This window comes from Microtus ochrogaster, chromosome 15, assembly GCF_000317375.1.
Source record: "Microtus ochrogaster isolate Prairie Vole_2 chromosome 15, MicOch1.0, whole genome shotgun sequence".
Classification (NCBI taxonomy): domain Eukaryota; kingdom Metazoa; phylum Chordata; class Mammalia; order Rodentia; family Cricetidae; genus Microtus; species Microtus ochrogaster.
Window position 1 is genome coordinate 3,102,904 of NC_022017.1, and position 22,076 is coordinate 3,124,979.

At 49.4% G+C, this 22,076-nt stretch overlaps 1 protein-coding gene across 1 annotated transcript; it reads right to left on the reverse strand.

The window, feature by feature from the left end:
* Nucleotides 1–9,249: 9,249 nt before the first annotated feature.
* Nucleotides 9,250–19,691, reverse strand: Atg101 (autophagy related 101). The gene is made up of 3 exons (XM_005353860.3): nucleotides 19,525–19,691; nucleotides 16,060–16,375; nucleotides 9,250–9,908 (listed from the first exon to the last, which is right to left on the reverse strand). Exons 2-3 carry the CDS (start codon nucleotides 16,309–16,311, stop codon nucleotides 9,504–9,506), a joined length of 657 nt encoding a protein of 218 aa, XP_005353917.1. The 5' UTR covers nucleotides 16,312–16,375; nucleotides 19,525–19,691; the 3' UTR covers nucleotides 9,250–9,503.
* Nucleotides 19,692–22,076: the final 2,385 nt, after the last annotated feature.

The following is a 22,076-nucleotide window of genomic DNA, read 5'->3' on the forward strand; positions in this document are numbered from 1 at the left end:
GCAGCTACTGACAAAGCCTGCATCCTGGGCTCCGGTGGCAGCCATTGTGCAGGGTTTTGACCATCACGTCCTTGTTGCCTTTTCCAGTGCATTCAGTTCACCCTCGGATGTGCTCTGCCCACTAAGGGTCCAGGTCTCTAGTGAGAGCCTCCAGCCACCTGACTTCCCCTGCCCCGGGCTCACTCCCCTTAGGCACCCCCTCCCCTCTGGGCTGCTCTTCTCCCTCCACCAGGTGCAGACTGCCAGACAGACACCAGGGCTGTGAGGTGGTCTTCATCAGCTCTCTCGCTGAGGACTTGGCTTCTCCCCACCTGGGCATGGCTTGTGATCTATTTTAACTTCCGTCTTTGAGCCCCGCTCTCCAGCCGGCTGAGAGCTCCCTGAGGGGAAGCTGTCTCCTTTGCTTCCTTGAGCCCAGCTCCAGAGCAGATGTCAGCTCCGAGAATCAGGAGGTGCTTCCAGAAGAAACAAAGAAATCAAGTGTGTCCCTAGAAGCCTCCCCTCCCCTTCCCTTTCTTCCTTCCCCCTTTTTCCCCTCCCTCTTAATAACTCCCCCATTTCTATAATTAGACACTATGACCAAAACAACTACTAAAAGAAAGCATTTATTGGGGTTTACAGCTTCAGAGGATGAATCCATGGCCATGAGAACGGAGGGTATGGCAGCACACAGCAGGCATGTGCTGGAGCCGTAGCTGAGAGCTTTCATCGCACACAGTGGGCATGCGCTGGAGCAGCGGCTGAGAGCTTTCATCGTGAGGCACAAGGACCAGGCAGAGAGAGCGCTAACTGGGAATAATTCAAGTCTTCTGAAACCTCAAAGTCCACCCCCAGTGACACACCTCCTCCATAAGGCCACACCTACCAATCCCTCTCAAAGAGTTCTATCAACTGGGGAGCAAGCATTCAAACATGTGAGCCTATGGGGGCCACATAGAAGAGGTGCCCCTTCCCAGCTCTTGTCGGAGGTTGAATAAAGCCAAACTCTTGATCACACTGACCAAGAGGTCAGGGCGCGACCACATTTGGGCACTAGAGTCACTTCCAGCCCATGTCACACCCACCCTCACAAACTCTTGGTTCTAAACCAGCTGTATGGTGCCGTCTGTAATCCCTGAGAGGCTGAGGTAGAAGGATTACTGCGAGTTCAAGTTCATCCTAGAACACACAGTAGGTTTCAGGTCAGCTTGGGCTACTGAAGTAAAATCCTATCTCAATAACTAAATATATAAGAAATAAACAAACAAACAGTCTGCTAGAAGCAGGAAAATGGGAGGGGAGCGAGGAGACAAACTAGGAATCCCAAGGTCAAGGGCTGGAAACAGACCACACACTCAGAACTGTATTGCTGGCCTGTTTAATAGCAAGCCATGGAAAGTGATGGCACATTGCTGGGTGGCTGATGCTCTCTCCCAATGGGAGGGTCTAACCTATGGTTCTCAGCGGCAGCAGGTTACAACAGGTTGCAGGGCTGTAGGGCACTACTGTCGAGCATCAGGCAGGACAGGCGCTTCACTCATGTCCACAGGGGCCTGGTGGGCAGAGGACACTCTAGTGTCCAAGTGGTTGGCGCGAAAAGTCATTCAGTGCCCAGAGCAGACAGCAGTCACTGTAGACTCAGTGTTCCTGGAGCCTGGGTCTCCGGGACCCACCCCGGGTGTCAGGGAACAGCTCAGAGGCAGCACTGAGTGCCAGGATCCCAGAGTGCAGAGTCACCACAGTCCAGGTATCTTCAGTCCACCATCTGCATCACTACTGGGATGAGGGTGGGTGGCAAGGGTTCCCTGGTGCGCTGGCAAGTGGAGGGAGAGCTCTCTGAGAGGCACAGCTGGCTCCAGCATCTGTAAGACATGGTGCCCCTATCTTGACCGGAGGGAGCTGGTCAGTCAGCTGAGATCAGACAGGGCCCTACACAGTGATCAGACTGACAGGGTAGGGCAGGGTGCCAGTCTGTCGGCTGCCCCAGCCATGGTCACACAGGCTCAGGCTGACAGAGTGCAATGGGAGCCAAGGTGCCACTCTTCTGTCCCTCAGACTCCCTCCAGTCTCCCCTTCTTTCCACTCTGAAAGGAGCTTACTGCAGCAAACCCCTCTTTTTCCCCACCCACCCAATAGCCTTGATCAGAGATCTGTAGTGAACTTCTGAACACACAGTACCCATTCCAAACACTGAGTCCAAGGGACATCAAAGGCAGGAAGCTGGCCTACCCCCTCTCCCAGCTCTGTCACAGTCCTGGGTGTGAGCAGACAAGACGGTGCTGGAGACAGAGCCTCTCCTGCCATCCAATTCGCCACACATCCCTAACACCCCAGGGACTTGGTTTGGATCTTTCCCATCCATGTTAACTTCAGCAGTCCTCTGAGGCCCTCCCCATTCCTCAGGTTCAAACCAGGAAAGCTGCGCCCAGCTGGTAAGGACTTGTCTCCTGGCATCTGAAGATTGTTCTAGGACCAAAACGGAATCTGGCAAGGCCACTGAAGAAGTAGGGACAAGAGGGGTCAGGGACAATGACGCTTAGGGTTGAGGTCAAGCTGAACGTTGCATGTGTGCCTGTAACAGCTCCCTTCTGGCAGGAAGGGAAGCCATGTTTCCTGCCAGCATCTCACAGAGCTGTGGGGAAGCAGAGGGAGAGCAGACCCAGGAGACTGAGCTTGGAACCTGGAGCCCCACATGACACACTCAGGGGCGTGGCAGAGCTGGAACTGCACCACGGGGCTCCAGGTTCCACACTCAGTCTCCTGGGTCTGTTTTCCCTCTCAACGTTCCCTGTTTGCCAGTGAAGGGGTTTGCAGGGATTTAGAGAGAGAGGAAGGGAAGGAGGCACACGGAGGGAGACCGCAGCAGAGGGCATCAGATGGTAGGCTCAGGGGAACCTGGTCAGGAGCTCTCTGGTGCCCACCACCAGGGAAGTGAGTGGGGACAGTGCCCTGGGCTCCGCTGCCCACTACCCTGATGCCAGGAGCGTGCACACACACGTGCACATGCATATACACACACACGCACAGACACACACACTGCCCTGCCCTGGACTATCTTCACTCCAAGGCAATGGGGGAGGCATCTTTGACGTAATCTGCCATTTTCAAGGCCAGGGTGGCACGGCTGGCCAGGACTGGTGCCAAACCCTTAGCTGCTAAGCAAGGATCACACATTGTCGGCTTCACAGCTGCTTAGCTGCACCTGCCCACACCCTCAGGCCCTCACCAGGTCATCCTCACGGGCACCCTGCACCACTGCCTTCTTGGTGGTAACTTAAGAGCAGGAGGGGTGAGAGTGGCCAGGAAGAGCCTCTCACAGAAGTCCCCAGGCGTCCCATACAGCACCCCCCTTCATGGACCAGGGTTACTCTGTCTTTGGCCACCCAGGCCCTTCTCTCCAGCTGGTTCCCGTCCTTAGAGACATAGAGACAGAGACCCAGAAAGAGCCCCACAGCTGGATCCTCGGCCCCACTTCTACTTCCTGCAGCATCTGCTCCTGCCAGGAGCCTTGCCATCACCACCCCCAAATCACAGCTGGTCCTGAGCTACCAGGGGCAGGGGGCAGGGGAGGAGGCCTTGCCACACCTCTCTACCTTCAAGGGTCCCCCAAACATGCAGGGATTCCTCTCCAATGGGAGTGAAGGCTCTTCCCCCTCCCCTCCTCCACCTTCAGCTTGGTTGGCCCTGGTCTCCCCACTCCCGTCATGAACAAAGGCTTCATGGAGGGGAGAGCAGCGAGCTGATAGCCAAGGCCAGGCTGAATTAGTCTCCAGTACAAAGGTTCCTGCTGAGCCCAACAATGCACGTTGGACTGGGCAGATGCAGGGATGGGGAAACAGACAGGTACCAGAAAAGAACTCCCATCACCAGGCCATGCCGGCCTCTTCTTTATGCTTGCGGGAGCACAAGGCTGTCTGTTTGTAGAGGGCAGTCAGGGTGGGAGAGAGGATCAGAGGCGAAGGACCCTCCAGCCCCACCCCCACGTTCCCTATGCCTCACGGCTCTCACCTGTGCAGGAGACAGGAGTTTGTGGGATGGACCTTCCACTGTGCTCCACAGAAATGGGCTCTGGAGGGCACAGAAGGGGCTGAGCCTCTCTGTGGAGAGGTGGCCAGGCTGACACCTAGGAGTCATCCCCTCCACAGGCACCAGGCTCGGCCTCGGGGGATGCGTGCCTTTCCCGAGTCGGTGGTGCTATCAGGCCCTGCGCTCGGAGAAGGAGTCCACCACCCAGGAACAGGATCCCGCAGATCACCAGAAGTGACAACACGCCCAGTACGAACGCCTGCACCAGTCCTGGCCCCTCCGGCGGCTGGAGTGGCAACCCAGACTGGTTACAGCAGCTCAGCCAGGCAGCCTTGGCCGCAGCTCCCAACTGTGAGCTGTTCATGCTCCCACCAGCTGCCCAGATGTGCACACTGTCCTGAGTGCTGAGGCCCCAGATGTATTCAAGGGGCGGGTCTCCCAGGGCTCTACCGCCCCACTCTACCCAACTCAGGCCCCTCCTAGCCAGGCTCCTCCGAGTACCCTATGGGTCCTTCTCTGGCAGGCCAGATTCTTAGGCTAAGCCTTTCTGTTCTCCAATTCCATGACCATAATTTGAAATTTCCAGGTAAGTCCAGGAGGTCTGTCCCCAAGGCTTCCCTCCCTTGAAAAAACACCAAGATTCAGTGTTCTCAGGGCTTTTCAGCTTCTGAGATTTAGACAGCCCCCTCCAGGGGACAGTTGAGGCCCTGAACACACTGAGCTTTCTGTCCCGGAACTAGACGGTCAACACTTTTAGCCCACAGGGACACAGCCAAACAGGTAACCCAAAGGGTCCAAATATGGAAATCCTTCCCTCAGGGCAGGCAAGCAGAAAACAGGACTCCTCCACAACACAGGGCAGAGAGAGTGGGTAGAACAAGGTGCCCTGAGGCAAGTCCTATTTACCAAGAAGAGAGCACAGATAAGAGAACAAGGGCTATATGGGAAGGTTTGGAGGGAGGAAGCAGGGGTGATGTAATTTTATTATTATTTCAAAAAATAATAATTTAAGCCAGACAGTGGCAGTGCACACCTTTAATCCCTGCACTCAGATCTTACAGAGTGAGTTCCAGGACAGGCTCCAAACTAGAGAGAAACCCTGTCTCGAAAAACCAAAATAAAGCTCCAAAACCACAGAGAAACACTGTCTCGAAAAAACCAAAAAAAAAAAAAAAAAGAAAGAAAGAAAAACCAAAATAAAAATAACAACAACAATAATTTTAAAAAGAGTAGAGACCTAGCCCACTGTCCCCCCCTCAGGAGAATCATATGCTCCAAAAGGATGGGCTATTACTGCCTTAGAAGACAGCCCCTGCCAGCTAGATACCCACGGCCCAGCCAGGGTTGGGGAGTCGAACACAATCTGGATGCAGAGAAGCCTGCCCAGGTCTCCTGGAAAATCCTTTAGCAAATTTTAAGTTCCTTTTCTTTCTCTCTCTCTCTCTGTAATATGAATGCTCTGTCTGTGTGTATGACTGCATATCAGAAGAGGGCATCAGATCCCATTACAAAGGGTTATGAGCTACCATGTTGCTGGGGACTTGAACTCAGTACCTCTAGAACAGCCAGTGCTCTTAACAGCTGAGTCATCTCTCCAACCCCTTAAGTTCCCTTTTCAAAAATAAAGTCACTGTGAAGAGGCTTGGGTGTAGCTCAGTTGGCAGAGTGCTTGCCTAGCAACTTGCCCAATGGAAGGCTTTGTGTTTCAAATCCCAGCATGGCATAAAAGAGGGCAAGGAAGCATCCACCTGCAATGCCAGCATAGAACAGAAGAAATCCAAGGTCAGAATACATAAGGAGTTCAAGGCCAGCTCAGACTACTTAACTTTGTCTCAAAAAGAACAACTAAGCCCGACAGTAGTGGCACATGCCTTTAATTCTAGCACTTGGGAGGCAGAGGCAGGAGGATCTCTGAGTTCAAGGCCAGCCTGGTCTACAGAATAAAACCCAGGACAGCCAGGGCTACATAGGCAAAACCCTCTTACCAAAAACAAAAAAATAAGTTACAGCTTTAATCCCAAACAGAGGCTAGTGGATCTCTGAGTCTGAGGCCAGCCTGAGCTAAACAGTTAGTTCCGGGACAATCAGGAATGTCCCAGCTATGTAGAGACCTGTCTGCAGGTGGAGATTGTGCTTTCGTTTCCGACTGCTCAGACCTGAACACTCACACAGAAACTATATTAATTACAACACTGTTTGGCCAATAGCTTAGGCATATTTCTAGCTAACTCTTATATCTTAAATTAACCCATTTCTATTAATCTGTGAAATCACCATGAGGCTGTGGTGTACCGGTAAGGTTCTGGCTGGCAGCTGGCATCTTTCTCCTTCAGCAGTTACATGCCATCTCTCTGACTCTGCCTACTTTCTCTCTATATCTCTGTTCAGATTTCCCGCCTGGCTTTACTCTACTAAGCCACTGGATGAAATAGCTTCTTTAATAATCAATGGTAATATAACATATTCATAGCATACAGAGGGGAATCCCACATCATTTCCCCTTTTCTTTCTAAATAAAAAGGAAGGTTTTAACTTTAACATAGTAAAATTACATATAACAAAATAGCTATCAGCAAGACTTACAGTTACAATATTTATATATACTTTATCTTTTATCATAACTAAGGAAAACTATAATTATAACTATCTATTCTTCAACTCCATCAAAGACCCCAGAAGGATATATTACCTAAGTTAAGAGGAAGTGCATTGTAAGCAACTTCCAAAATTCTAGAATTGACAGAGACATCTCACTGCCTGGACAGTCACCCAAAGTTCTTCTGTAACATTGGGGCATCCATCTTCAGCCTACAGACCTATAGTATCCGTGCAAACTTTTCTATGAAGCAGGAAATCTGAAAGACCATTTCACCTCTATTGGCAGTTTGTTAGTCACTTTCTCTGTATCCTGCAGAATGTCTGGCAGACTCTTTCATGAAGCAGGAATCCTGAAGGACTGTCTCACCTCTAGGCAAGTTCAGCAGTCATTTTTCCAGTTGAAACAGCATACCATCAAGCAGTCTAGGCAAGAGCAGTTTCTTGCCCAAAAGGCTAACAAACTCCATAAGCAGCCTCTTCAATGCCTATCATCCTCTTGAAATAATTGGTGCTGCCAGGAGCAGATGTGCCTCATTGTCATGAAAAGTCCTAAATTCTTAAAACATTTTAAATGCCATATTCTGTTAGTTTTTGAAAGGTTTGAAGAATACCTATCCATCTGAAATCTGAAACACATCTAGAAAATCTAACATGGACTATAAGCTTGACTATTATAGACTATCTATTAATCTGCATTTCTTAATTATACATTACATTTTCAAATGAATTGCATAAACACATTAATCAAGAGCAGAAATATACACTTAACAAAACTGACCTTAAATTTGTATCAATAAACCAAAATCCATACCAATACAAAGTATTCATCACTATAGCATATCCCCTTTAAATGTAAATAAACATTTATAAACAATCATTTAGGGAATTTGGGCGTTGTCCTCTAGACTACTTCCTGCTGACTGGGATGCTGTTAATCAGATCTTTCATGGGGCATCATGTGTGGCAGGTTCATCTCAGCCAGCAGTCCTGAAGCTGTCATGGATGTTGGACCATCTGGGCCATTGCTTCAGGGGATCTTGTTTGATAAACTGTATTAGCTGGTAAGGAATCCACAGCTTTCTGTCCTCTGTGGAAACAAAAGCAGAACCTCTTTTCCAAAGCAGCAAATCCTTAGACCCAAATTCTGAAGTCAAGATACCTTTAAAATATATATGGTGGTTTAACAGCAGCCCCCAGAATCAAGTATCTCTCTGCAGTCAAAAGAGTCAAAGAAACATAACAATATACATAATCCAGACTCTGTGTATATTTCATCTTTACATGGCTTATTTTTCTTTACTCCTTTAATCTATGGCTGCACTTTTATATTACCTTTACTGTCTCTTTAAAGACTTTACTTCATTTTATAACTGTTTATACTTTTCTCTCCCAAGCCTATGTACATTTTTTTTAACATACCGTGTCTCATTTAGAGGTCTTTTTTTTTTTATCATTTAGAGGTCTTTTATGTCTGAATCTGTCCTATCTGAAATGCTTTTCTGATAAGAAGCATTTTAAAATGGTAAGCAGTGTGTTCACAGCAGCCCTAGATGCTGGCTCCGCCTTTCTCAGTCTTTCAATATGGTAGAGGTACCTTTACCGCCAGTTCTGGGACCGCCTTGTAGGAGCTGCACTCAACACCTCAACTCTGGGAAGGAGCGTGTTCACACAGGGGTGCTGAGCAGCAGGCATGCTCTCAACTACTTTCCTCCTTACCCTGAGTGGGTGTACAAGAACTGGGACCTGAAGTGGAAGGCAGACCATGAGTATTAGCCTCAGCCGTTAGGGCGTCACTTGTAGGCAGACTGTGCTTTCATTTCCCCCACTGCTCAGACCTGAATAATTACACAGAAACTATATTAATTACAATACTGTTTGGCCAATAACTTAGGCATACTTCTAGCTAACTCTGACATCTTATATTAAGCCATTTCTATTAATCTGTGAATCACCACAAGGCTGTGGCCTACTGGTAAGGTTCTGTCTCAAACACCCCCCCCCCCGAAAAGGTCACCTCAGAAGAAAACAGGGAACACTCCAACTGCAGCATGCCAGGGAAGCTTGTAAAGATGGCTTCTCTAGCTCTAAGTCCCTCAGACGTCCGTCCTCCAGAGTACCCATAGACTGAGGAGGGCACCATGTGCACGACCTGGAAATCATCCCAGCTCCCCGCTCCAGGACCATGGCCAGGACCCAACCAGCTTCATATGGGCAGCTCACTCAGTTGGGCTTAGATCTCCCAAATGTAGCCAACAGCATCCCAAATTACAGAATAAGAGAAGAGTGTAGCGGTGGAGACAGAGTACACCTGTGTAAAAATTAGTGTGTTCCCAAGCAGGCCAACTTGGGCAGTGTCACCAGACACCACAACCCCAAGACCCACCTTTCCTTAAATACCCTGAGTTAAACAATTTTGTGTATGTGCTATAAAGACAAAGCACCCATTGACACACTCATTGGACAAGTCATAGTCACATCTGGTTGGGGGACACCTACATATGAATGCCTAACACCATAAGTTCCATCGTCTTAACTGCATCAACCCACTTCTCTCAGTTTGGAATGCCCTTGGCATACATGTGTCCTCATGAGAATGTCACAAAGTGTTCATGGCAGGACACAAGCCAAGACAGCTGAGCCAAACTCACATCTTAACTTTATTTGCAATCCTCATGGTAGTTCTGTACAGTGTAGAAAGAGACCCCACCAGGAGAGGTGTGGAAAGGTTGCATCCAGAACAGAACCACTGCAAAGGTGACAGGGTCACCAGAGGCTGATAACCACAAAACCTGAAACTTCTCTTCAAGTCTCACCAAGAATCTAGAGCAGGTTCCAGAGCTCCGAGACCTCAGCATCAGACTCCCAGAGCCATCAAGGAGCTGCCAAGGTCCCAGCAAGGCCTACAGAGCAAGGGTGTCTTTGATGAGCCTGCGCATAGTGGTGGTGACGGAGGTGCCCAAGGCATCAGTGATCTGAAAGGAGATCTTGTAGAGGTAGGGCTGCACATCGCGCAGGCCTGTGTCAAACACGTTGTCCACTTCTGACTGCGTGGGCATCTTGGGCAGGTACTCGTGCCTGCTCATCACCTCCACAATGTTGATGATCTTCTCACAGAGCTTCTCACCCACCTTCTCTCGGCAGATCTGCCGCTCCTGCTCCGTGGCCAGGGCTACCACATGCACCTTGACCGTCCATACCTCCCAAGGGATACACTCATCCGAAAAAGGCCAGCGGGACTTTTTCTTCTGATAGAACTCCAAGGACATCTGGCCTAGCCCATCACCACCTGAATTTCGCAGTGCATCCTGGGGAAGACAGACAGATGAGCAGGCCATGGCCTTGGGAGGGGAATTCATTTCCATCTCTACTCACCCTACTCACTAAATATGGCAGGGAATTAAACCTATAAAAGATAAAGGACTTGTATGAGGTGACAGAAAATACCGCTCGCCTAAAATAGGTTCAGGCAAACCAACACCCTTCTCCTTGTCCTGCTCAGTTTTAAGAAGTGGCACCACTGGGCAGTAGTGACCCACGCCTTTAATCCCAGCACTTGGGAGGCAGAGACAGATGGATCTCTGGGAGTTTAAGGCCAGCCTCAAACAAGAGCTAGTTCCAGGACAGGCTCCAAAGCTACAGAGAAACCCTGTCTCAAAAAACCAAAAAAAAAAAAAAAAAAAAAAAAAGAAGTGGCACTGTATCAAACGTGAGCTAAGGTGCGGATGCACACCTACACAAGTGTACACACTCATACATAATGAGCTATTGTGTTCTAAAAAGGGGCTATGTTGTGGGTTGAATGAGAATAGCCTCCACAGGCTATATTTTATATATTTGAACACTTGGTCTCTAGCTGGTAGAACTGCTGGGGTTTGAATTAAGGTTATGTGAGGACATAAGGAATCTGTGACATGGATACAGAAACATTCAATGTTGTATTTCTCAGGAAGGGAATTTGGATATCAACTAATGTGACAAAGAGCCTGGGCCTGCTTGTGGCATTCCTCAGTTGAGAAGCATGGGAGTGCCAGAGGCCTTCCTTGGTTTCTAGAAAATAGGGCAAAGCCTGCTCCCATGCCTCAGACATTTATATAACCTTGAAGGTGCTGGCCTGAGGACCAGGCTTCTCTGCTGAACTGCAAACTCCTGTTATCAAGAGCTGTAATGATTAAAAGCGAGCCTTGGGAGGATTTGCACTCTGTGCTCAACTACCTTGGGACCCCGGTTTCCTGTTTAGTTCTTCTGCACTGATCAACCTCACAAGAACTGTTGGAATAGAGTAGGGGGCATGGCCTCGTTGGAGGAGCCACAACCTTGTTGGAGCTGGAGGTCACTGGGGGTGGGCTTTGGGGTTTCAGAAGACTTGTGCCATTTCCAATACATTGTTTCACAGTTGTGTCTCAACCTGAGCTCTTAACTCTTGCTCCAGTACCATGCCTGCCTGCCTGCTGCCATTCTCCCCATCCTGAGGGTTACAAATTCGCTCTGAGGCTGGAAGCCCAAACATTCTTTTAGCAGCTGCCTTTGTCATAGTGTCTTATCATGGAAAGAGAAAAATAAAGAAGTTGGTACCGGAGGCCGGGCAGTGGTGGCACACACCTTTAATGCCTGCACTTTAATGCCAGGACTTGGGAGGTAGAGGCAGGTGGATCTCTGTGAGTTCAAGGTCAGCCTGATCTACAAGAGCTAGTTCCAGGGCTGTCACACAGAGAAACCCTGTCTCGAAAAAACAAAAACCAAATAAAAAATGTTGGCACCAGGAGTGGGGTAACGCGTGACAGGTTTAATCACACTGTTTTGGAGAAGAATGTGGAATACTGTAAGCAGGTTTTAATGGGCTTCCAGTACATGTCTGGAAGACAATGGTGCTAAAAGCAATGTAGACTGCGAAGGTCTGGCTCAAGTTTCAAAAGCGAACAATATTAGCACCTGGGCTAGAGGCCATTCTTGTCATATTTATCCAAGAATGTAGCTGCCTTCTGCCCTTGTCCTTAAGGATCTACCTGTGGCTAAATTTAAAAGGAATAAACTAATTTTGTTAGCAGAGGACACTTCAAGACAGTCTGATAGACTGTCACGTGGTTCTTAGTAACCACTCTTACACAGGTCTACAATGAAAATGTTTAAGTGGAGCAAAATAAAAAATGGAGAGTTTGGCCGGAAAGTGGTGACACTTGCCTTTAATCCCAACACTCAGGAAGTAGAGGCAGGTGGATCTCTGTGAGTTCGAGACCAGCCTGGTCTACAAGAGCTAGTTCCAGGACAGGCTCCAGAGCCACAGAGAAACCCTGTCTCTAAAAACCAAAAAATAAAATAAAATAAAATGTAGAGTTTGAGGAGAAAAACAGCACCAGGAAATTTAATGTTGGTGCCTGGTCTTGTACTGAAAGAGGTGAGAATTTTTTTAAAGGCCTAATCCAAAAAGGAATGAAGGAGGACCTCAGGGAGGACCCTGCCCAGTTAAGCTTCCAATCTGTACAAAGGAAAAGCTGGAGGGAGTTTCTAACAAACCAAAGTTGCTGTGAAAATGATTCGAGGAGGCCAGGGTTCTCCACAAACCTAGTCGTACTGTTCACATGGTCCCGGCTCTAGAGTCATGGAGGATACACAGTAATGAGGTTGTGGGATCTTCCTCCAAGGCTAAGGAGAGCCAGTAAAGCCAAGTGTGTGGCAGAAGAGTCCCTTCAAAGAGGCCCTAAGGGGCCACTGTGTGAATCTGTGACAGTGAAGCCTGGATTGTTTGGCTACTACATGAGGTTGGAGATGCCAGAGCCAAAAGACACCTGCCAAGCCACAGACATGGAGTGGAAGCAGCCCAAGAGACAGAAGTGTGCAGTCACCAAAGCCGGGAGGGTGGAGTCATCTCAGTCCTCCGACATCAGACTCGGAGTTTTCCCTGCTGGGTTTGCAGTCTGGCTTTGGTCCAGCATTACCTGGCTGAGCTCCCTTTTCTTCCTTTTGGAATGGTAACGAATGTCCCATGCCACTGTGTGTGGAATTATGTGATCCGCTTCTGGTTTACAGGGAGTTACAGGTAAGAGACAGCCTTGAGTCTGAGACAACTTTGGACTTTAAAAATGTTGTTAAAGCCAGGTGTGGTGACGACTTTAATCCCATAGCTTAGGAGGTAGAAGCAGGAGGATCTCTGAGTTCAAAGTCACCCTTATCTACAGAGTGAGTTCCAAAACAGCCAGGGCTACACAGAGAAACCCCACCTTGATGAACAAAAACAAAAACAAAATCGTGTTGAGACTGTGAAACACTATGGAGACTTTGAAGTTTAATTAACTACATCTTGCATTATGATATAGCCAAAAGTCTATGGGACCAGGGAGTCAAATTTAGCCATTTGAATCAAGTTTATAAATTTTACTATTTGGTCCCAGTTGACAGAACTGTTTGGGAAGGACAGGAAGTGCGGCCTTGTTAGAAAAGGTGTACCATTAGGGGCAGGCTCTGAGGTCTCAAAGTCCCATCTCTGTCTTGTGCTCGTGGAACAAGATACAAGCTTTCAGCTGCCACCTCAGGGCCATGCCTGCCAGATGCCGTGCTCCCGCCATGATGGACATGGATTTTAGCCCTCTGGAACTGTGAGCCTCACATCTTGGCCATGATGTCTTATCACAACAACAGAAAAGTAACTAAGACAGGGTGCATGCCTATAACCCCAGCATGCGGAGGTGAAGGTAGAGGAAGGGGCGCTCAAGGGGGCTACCAGGTCTAGAGACACCTATTCTGCGCCAAGAACTTTCAATGTCACTTGCTTCTCTAAAATCACAGAGGGGACAGATAATTTTACCTCAGTAAAATGAGGTTCAGAGAAGAAACAGCCCACGGGCGAGCAGGCAGCTTGGGAAGGAAGAGCTGGCTCAGGAGCCTGAGCACCGGAGTCTGATCCCAGAGTCACACAGAGATGTTGGGCACAGTGTGGACACTTACAGCACCAGCATTGGAGGCAGGGGGGGGGGTAGCAGGATGTCTGGGCTGGGCAGCCAGCCAGGCTAGCCTGCTCTGTGAGCTTCGGGCCAATGAGAGACCGTCTCACGGGATGACGTCACCTGGCCTCCATATGCACATTGCTCATGTACCCACACATACATATGCATACTTGCCAAAGTGATCTTGTGACTCCAGACTGTGATCATAACACTGTCACTTCCATGTCATATTAGGGCCTTCTCTTTCTGCCACCCCACTCGGGTCCCTGCAACCAGGGGCTGTAGAAATGGTTCACTGGTTAAGGGTACTTGCAGAGGACCCTAGTAGCTCCAACATTCCACCAGGAAGTCTACAACCACACCTAATTCTAGCTTCAGGGAATCTGATAGCCTCTGGCTCCCACAGGCACCTGAACACACGTGACACACACATAGACACACACGCGACACACACAGACACACACGTGACACAAACATAGACACACACGCGACACACACAGACACACACGTGACACACAGAGACACACACGTGACACACACATAGATACACATGTGACACACACGTACACACACACGGCAAATGTTTACAGACGCATACACATAAACAAAATACAATCTCTTCTGAAAACTCTGCAATAACTCCTTCCCAGAAAAAGCCTACCTGCTCTTCTACTTCATGACTACCCAACCTCAGTCTCTCTTTAAGAACAGCAGAGCCTTAGGGACTGGTTTAGAGAAGCGGATGCCAAGGGATGGAGCTAGTAAAAGCAGAGGACAAAACAGACCTGGCAGCTTCATTTGCTCTCTTTTGAGAAGCACATGGAACCAAACACTCAATAATTCTACCTCTGCTGTCCCATGGCTACTGCTCCAGGCCCGTGGGCAACAGAGAGCAAAGATGCCTCTCCGGTGAGTACTGTCATTTCCTCCACTGACAAACAGTCACGCACCCTGACTGGTAGTAACAATGGCTAACAATTCTGAAATAGTAGCACACTCTATTCAAACACCAAGTACATCTTGATCATAAGTCCTTGTAGTACAGAAACCACAGTCAGGGACCACTTTCACTCTAAGTTCATCTTCTGCGGTGTCCCCTGCCCAAGGTCAGCCTTGCTAAGTGGGGAGGGTGGCTCTGGCTCCCATTCACTCACCCCCTTTCTGAGACAGAGTCTCACAATGTAGCTCTAGCTGTCCTGGAACTCACTATGTAGACCAGGCTGGCCTCAAACTCATAGAGACTCATAGAGACCCGCCTGCTTCTGAGTGCTGGGATTAAGGGCATGCGCCACCATGGCCAGCTAGTCCCTACTTTTAAGCCTCTCGGTGGTAAAGCATGACTAGGGCACCTCACACCTCACCCTGCCTGAGCTCACGAGGTCAGAGATCAAGTGTGAGCGCTGCAGCCCTGGAGAGCGGGCATCCACCTGGCTGTGCAGCCCCTGCAGTAAGTACCGGGCCTGGGGACAGACAGGCTCAGGGAACACAGCAATGGAGGGAGGGAGAAACACAAGGAAGAGGAAGGACTTCCCTCCAATACCCTGAAACTAGACTTCTCAATGAAGACAAAGATAAAACTCACATTGCCAATGAGGAGGGAAAGAGGGCAATTTGGGAGAAATAAAAGACAACATATCACAAATTGTCTCTCATATGCGAAATCTAGATTAAATATACGCACACACCTACATGCATGACATGAAAGGGGGACTATTTAGGGGAGAAAGGCGAGCATTAGGAGAGGAATGGATGAGAGCAAGGTACAATGACATACATGTAGAAAGATGTCAGGATGAAACCCACCGATATACTACCTTAAAAAATATTAAAAATCCATAGTGCCATTTCATCCCTGAAGTGGGGACCACCATGCGCAGCCTGGTGTGTCTCTTACCCCTTTCTCCCTGCCTACACAATGCACACAAGCACAGGTCACAGTGCCCAAAGGGACCTCACATTTGGAGAAAGCCACTCAGTCAGGCACTTCCCCTCTTAGAGAGTTTCAGGCCAGATGGGAAAGACCCAAACTATACGAGGAAGAAACAGAAGAGACAGCTGTCACGGACAGCTGTGGAGACAAGGTGGTCAGGATCACAGGAGCAGGGACCACCTCTCAGCAACCTCACTGTTTAAGCTGAGGGGCTGAGGTAGTTCAGTTCACCCTTCCTCCAGAGAAAGTAGGAGCACCCTCCCAGCCCCAAAGGAGCTCTCAACACATTCGTTTCTTTGAGCCTGAAGAACTGACTCCTGCCAGGCACTGGTGGTGCATGCCTTTAATCCCAGCACTCAGGAGGCAGAGGCAGGTGGATCTCTTGTGAGTTTGAGACCAGCCTGGTCTAAAGAGCTAGTTCCAGGACAGGCTCCAAAGCTACAGAGAAACCTTGTCTTGAAAAACAAAACAAAACCAAAAAAAGGACTCCTGCTCTTTAGAAGGGAGGGCAAGCTGGTCCAGCACACTGCCAGGGTGGAGGGGTACACACTGCAGGCCCACCTGCCATCAGCTAGGCCACCCACCTACCTTGAATTCCCCAACAACCTTGCGCAAGGCCCGGTCCAGCTCCTCAGAGGAGACACGCACATACGTGAAGTCAATGAAGTCACAGTCAACATCCTGGATGCCCACGGTGCCGATGGAGTAAGTGCCCTCCTTCTTGTAGTGAAACTTGCCCGTGCTGCGGTGCAGGAGCACTGTGTGTAGCACGGCCAGCATGGCCTCCTCCACCTGCCGCCCCTCCACTGACACTTCCAGCACTTCTGATCGACAGTTCATCTTGCAGCCAGCACCAGAACAAAGGTGAAAGGCAGGAAGCTTCACCCCACCTCTCGGGGGCAGCCTGTAAGAACCAGGTCAGATCATCTAGAAGGTCCTGTCCACTTTCTGCTCGACCGGGCTCAGCCTCTGCCTCTCCTGGCCCTTGTGTGTTCTGGTAGTACACTTTATAAGAAAACCCAGAGACCCTTGGGACCAGCAAAGGGCAGAGCCTCAAGGTCCCCAGTCCAACCATCAGGTGAGGTGGGACTTGCATTCCATCTGTGGCACTCTGTCTAGCAGGTCAGTGAAGAGCCACCGTGCCCCCTCAGCAGGCAGAGTCAGCCTGAGCCCAGGGGCTCTGCCCTAGGAAGCTGCAGGGGAAGAAGGGCAGCAAGGGAAACGGCCCCACAATGGCAAGAACATGAGCGGGAGCACAGAAAAAAAAAAAAAAGCCCGAGTCAATTTTCTGGGACCTTAATGGCCAGGTTAAAGCATCTGGACTCTGTCCCAAGGGCGACAAAGTCACTGAAACCCTGTGTCAACATCAAATCTCTACATGAGAAAGTCAGCTCTGGCTGCAGCGTAGATGCCACTCTTTGTCCTTTGCCAAGTCATCGGAGAGCTGGGAAGGCTAGGCTTTCAAACCCAGATAACACACACCCCACACCCACACACCTCCCAGGCCAGCTAGACTCCCGGGTAAAATGCGTTTAATACAGAAAGACTGGGCAGCAAGGCCGGCCAGAAGTGTAACTAGAAACAGGCAGTGGAAAATGGAGTGTGAAACACTCACACCCAACAGCCCTGGGCTTCAACACCGAAGAGCGGCACTTGTACTTTGTCTGAGCTGGGAGTGATGGCGCACACCTTTAACCCCGCACTTAGGAAGTAGAGGCAGGTGGATCTCTGTGAATTCAAGAACAGCTTAGAATACACAGTGAGTCCCCACACAAAATAGAGAGCCTGTCTTTAAAAGCACCCCATCCCCACAACAAAGACACAGAGAGACAGACAGACAGGGTCTTTTCCCCAAACTGGCCTGTAACTCCTGGGCCCCAATGGCCTTCCTGCCTCCACCTCTTGGGTAGGCAGGACTACAGGATAAGCCTGGCTCTCCTACACCGTCCTGTGTGCAATGACTTGGATCTGTTATTTTATTTGAGACAGGGTTTCTCTCTGTACCCCAGGGTTGGCCTTGAACTCGCAGAAATCCACTTGCCTCTGCCTCCTGATGCTGGGATTAAAGGCATGTGACATCACTACCTGGCAATTATTAGGTATTTTGTGACAGGAAAAGAAGAGCTACCACTCTCAGACCCTAATCGAATCATTCGGCCTCTTTGAGCCTCAGTTTTCTCCCTACAAACTGGGATTCAGCAAAGATTTATGCTAATACATGGAAAACAGTCTATTGGTTGACAACAATAACTCAAATGCCAGGCATCCAGGAAAATCTACTGCAGCTGTGCCCCAATAGCTGTACAAGCTGCTTAACACAACAGAAAGGCAGCTGTACAAGCTGCTTAACACAACAGAAAGGCAACACTGGGGATGCAGTTAGGCATGTACAAGAGCTCTCATCTCCGGTGCCCACAAGAAAGGGAGACAGCAGTAGAAAAGCGGCAGTTCCTCCCAAAGACAGAAAAAGCTGCGTGTGTATACCACCCAGAACTCTGCCTGATAATAACAAACATTCCCTAAGCACTTACTCGTTACCATACTGCTATTACCTGGAAACCATGCAAAGATACGTTGGGAGAGCCGGGCGATGGTGGCGCACGCCTTTAATCCCAGCACTCGGGAGGCAGAGGCAGGCGGATCTCTGTGAGTTCGAGACCAGCCTGGTCTACAAGAGCTAGTTCCAGGACAGGCTCCAAAAACCACAGAGAAACCCTGTCTCGAAAAACCAAAAAAAAGAAAAAAAAAAGAAAAAAAAAAGATACGTTGGGAGGGAGGCTGGGAAAAGAACCTAGAAGGTGGGAGCTGGAGAGATGGCTCAGTAGTTAAAAGAGTACTGACTGCTCTTCCAAAGGACCTAGGTTCAATTCCCAGCACCCACAGGGTGACTCACAACCTTCTGTAGGGCCAGTCCTAGAGGATCCAGCACCTCCTCAGTGGGCACTGCACATACATGGCAGGCGAAATATCCATACACGTAAAGAGAGCAAACACACACACTGAGCCCACAGGAAATGCAAGCAGTTATGTTTCTAAGATGTGTGTACTCTACTTGTTGCGGCTTCTTAGTGACTTCTCACCGCCTCGCACACAGACCACCTCATCTTTAGATTCCTCTGGAGACCAATAGTTAAGCTACTTCTTCAACCAAAGGAATCATTGCCTCGGGTTTCGACCCACTGGCTTTAGTTTTTGTATCTGCTTTGTCAATTTTAGCAGGGTTTTTTTTATTTTATTTATTTATTTGATTTGATTGATTGGTTGGTTGGTTGTTTGGTTATTTATGTGGTTTTTTTTTTTGTCTTATTTTGTTTTGTTTTTTCTTTGAAACAGGGCTTTTCTGTGTAGCCCTGGTTGTCCTGGGACCTGCTTTGTAGACCAGGCTGGCCTCGAACGTACAGAGATCCACCACCACTCTCCTGGGAATCTTCTGCCTCAACTTCCCAAGTGTTGGGCTGTCTCCTGTTCTTAAGTAGTAAGTACCTCTACTCCAGACATAAGGCCGTAGGCGGCTCCCCCTTTCACCTGGCCATCAGCTTAGGCACCTGTGCCACCGAGCGTTTTTGTCTCTCCCACTGGACACGTCCTACAGGAAGGGGACTATATTCTATTCCTCACTATAAACTGTCTCCCTTAACCGCTCAATGCATCCTGACCCAGAATTCCAGGTTCTTCCAAGGGTTTGTTTCTCCTGGATCAGGGATGCGATGGCTGTCTCACTCATTATCTTGTTTGACACCACCCTTCAATTTCCAGCTCTGGTCAGCCCTTTCTTCCATTTCTCCCTCTCACCAGCAACTTCCCGAGTTTTCAGTATTCCTGAACCCACCCCTTCCTTCCAGCCCTAGGCAGTTTATATTTCCCTCTGGTCCCCCTAAAGATCAGGCTGAAGTCTGGTTGACCTAGAACAAGCCAATCCCCCACCCTGCTTGTAGAGACTGGACCAGGAGTCACGCAGCCTCGAGTCCCCTTCTTCTGCCGCTCTAACCCCCGCGCGAATGCGGAGTGCTCGGGAATAGACTAAAAGCAAAAACAGGCGATTTGGATCCGTACCGAGAATTCGGACCGGACGTCAGGGTCACTGCCCGCGAACTCGCGCCGTCTCGGGGCAGCAACGCAGACGACAAGGACCGGACTCGGACACCTTTTCCCCCCCGCAGCAGGACACCCAACACAGGTTCCTCCAGGCCGGCGACCCCTCCGCCAGAGCCTCGCGCAGACCGGAAGTTTTCCGCGGCCGGAGGGCGGAACCGGAAGAAACCACCGCGTCTATGGTGGTTGATGGCCCAGTTCGGCTCGATCCAGCCCTACACAGCTGCAACCGCAGCGTCGGGAAGCTCTCATGAACCACATAAGCTCTTATGGTGCTCCATATTTAAGTGCTAGTTTTTTTCTTTTGCTTGATCGTGCTTCGGGCCATAAGACTCGATGAGAACAACAACCCCCTCATTTGGACTAGTCTATTCACTCCTGCCAGCGAGAACTTTGTTTGGGCTGGTACAACCCACTTCCGCCATCGAGACAAGAGGGAAAGAAGGGACGGTAGACTCTGAGCTGCCTCTGGCGGCCGAGCGGAGTCATCGGCGACCAAGGCGTGGTCCCCAGCGGACGCTGACAGCCCTAAGACAGCCGGGACCCCAAGATCCAGGCCTTAACGTCTGAGGGGCTCCCTGGAGATGAGCGCACGCCGGTGTGCTGCACGACGCTCAGTGGGTGGCTGAATTTGTGCTGGCCTAAAGTGCCTAACAGCCAGGTTCCCTGAGCTTAGACCCTCAGGGAGATTTCGAAAAAGAAGCTTAATTTCCCTAAATTATCTCCATACAGAAGCACTACTCGGTGTTCTATCATGACTGAGCAGTTGAGAGTCTTGTTTTTAACGATTACGCGGTTGCTTCTCTGATATCACCCTTTTTTAAATTCCCTTAAAAATGGAGAGCTTCTGTGAAGGATCACAAGAAAGATCTTTGTGATCTATAAGGTGTTCTACGAATACAAATTAAGTGCCCCTGCTGTATAATTTCTCGGAGCGTGTTTAGTTGACTTTGTGGTTGTTAACCCAGAGCCCACAGGGTTTGGCCAGTTACTGTTGGCTCCTGGAGGGCGTGCTGTCCTCAGCTTCTGACAGGGGGCACTCCTGAGTTGTTCCAAACACATTTCCTCTCCCAAAGCAGTGAAAGAATATCTTGTATCTAGAATAAGAAATTGACCATGAGAGAAGCTAAGTCACTTACTTAGATCACTGAGCAAAGAGCAGACCTAAAGTTCAAACGGGTGCAGCTCACCTGTCTGCCTTCTGCAGAGCCCTCCACACACACTGCTAATACGCCTTACCAACCAGAAAGCAAGAGTCAAAAATGCAGCACCTACTGAGCAGCAGGGAACCGCCTTGATTTTTACTATCTTTGCCAGCTTTCCACCGTGTCAATTTTAAGCCGCAGGATACTGCTGAATTTGGAGTCTAAAATGCATAAAAGATTACTCTATTAATCGATCCGGAGGAGTAAGTACAATAAGACTCCTGGGGATTAGAACCACCTGTGAGTGCGTGCATGCGTGTGTGTGTGTGTGTGTGTGTGTGTGTGTGTGCGTGTGTTGGAAATTGACGTAGGGCTTGTGAATCCTAGGTGAATTCTCTACCACTAAGCCACAACTCCACCCTCCTCTATCTCAGGCTCTTTGCTGGCACCACCGAGGACACCATTCTGCCCTGGTAGCTAGGCGTCATGAATGGCTGCACTTGAGAGACACTGCAGTGCTGACTTATCCACAACTGTGCCTTTAAGGAGATAAAACTCTACTCACCAGCCCCAGCCTACGGATCATGAAACTGGGGCTCACTGGTGTGCCCTGGTTTACAGTGATAGTTAACTATATGTGTCACCTTCAACTTGACTGGAACACACCCAGACATTTGTCAGACACGTGTGAAGGTGTCTCTGTTGGGAGTAACACTTGAAAGTGGTAGACTAAATGAAGTAGATGGCCATCCCTAGTGTGGCGGGCATCATCTGGTCAGGTATAGCCTGATCAAAGCCCCATTCTCCTGCAAGGGGCATTCTTTACTGCTTTAGGGCTGGAACATCAGCCCTCTCTTGAGTTTCTGAGTCCCCAAACTGCAGCATTCGGACTCAAACTAAACCTTCTGCTCTCTGGGCTTTCCCATTGCTGCCATTACCTCTTAGGCCCTCGTCACAACGGTGTAAAATATTCCCTGTAATAGAGCCCCATCCCTCACATCTGTCGCCTCCTCCCATGCATGTAGCTGTGTCCTGTCTCTGCAAACTCTCAGACACTTGTCAGGGCCCCAGAACGGCTGGCTCTTCTCTACCGATTATTTTGCTCACTTTGTTGCTGTTGTTGTTTTTAGTATTGCTATTGCATGGGTGATTTTGATAAAGCCTCTTTCCAAGGCTGGCTTGTGATTCTTGACCCCCCTCCCCAGCACTGAAATGACAGGCCTATAGCATGCCTGTCTTCTTTACATCACTCTTCTCCCTGCCCCACAGCCCATCCTCCCTGTTGAGCCTTTGCTACCTGTCATTGAGCTGAGTTCTTTCGTCTCTCTGGTTTCACATGCTGGCCAAGCCTTGCCTCCTCAGACATTC

What these genes read in the sequence shown, in the direction of transcription:
- Atg101 (XM_005353860.3), bottom strand. Translation starts at nt 16,311, where the DNA reads ATGAACTGTCGATCAGAAGTGCTGGAAGTGTCAGTGGAGGGGCGGCAG. An exon ending in AGGTTGTTGGGGAATTCAAG is followed by an intron (nt 9,909 to 16,059) that starts GTAGGTGGGTGG and finishes TGTCTTCCCCAG; the next exon opens with GATGCACTGCGAAATTCAGG.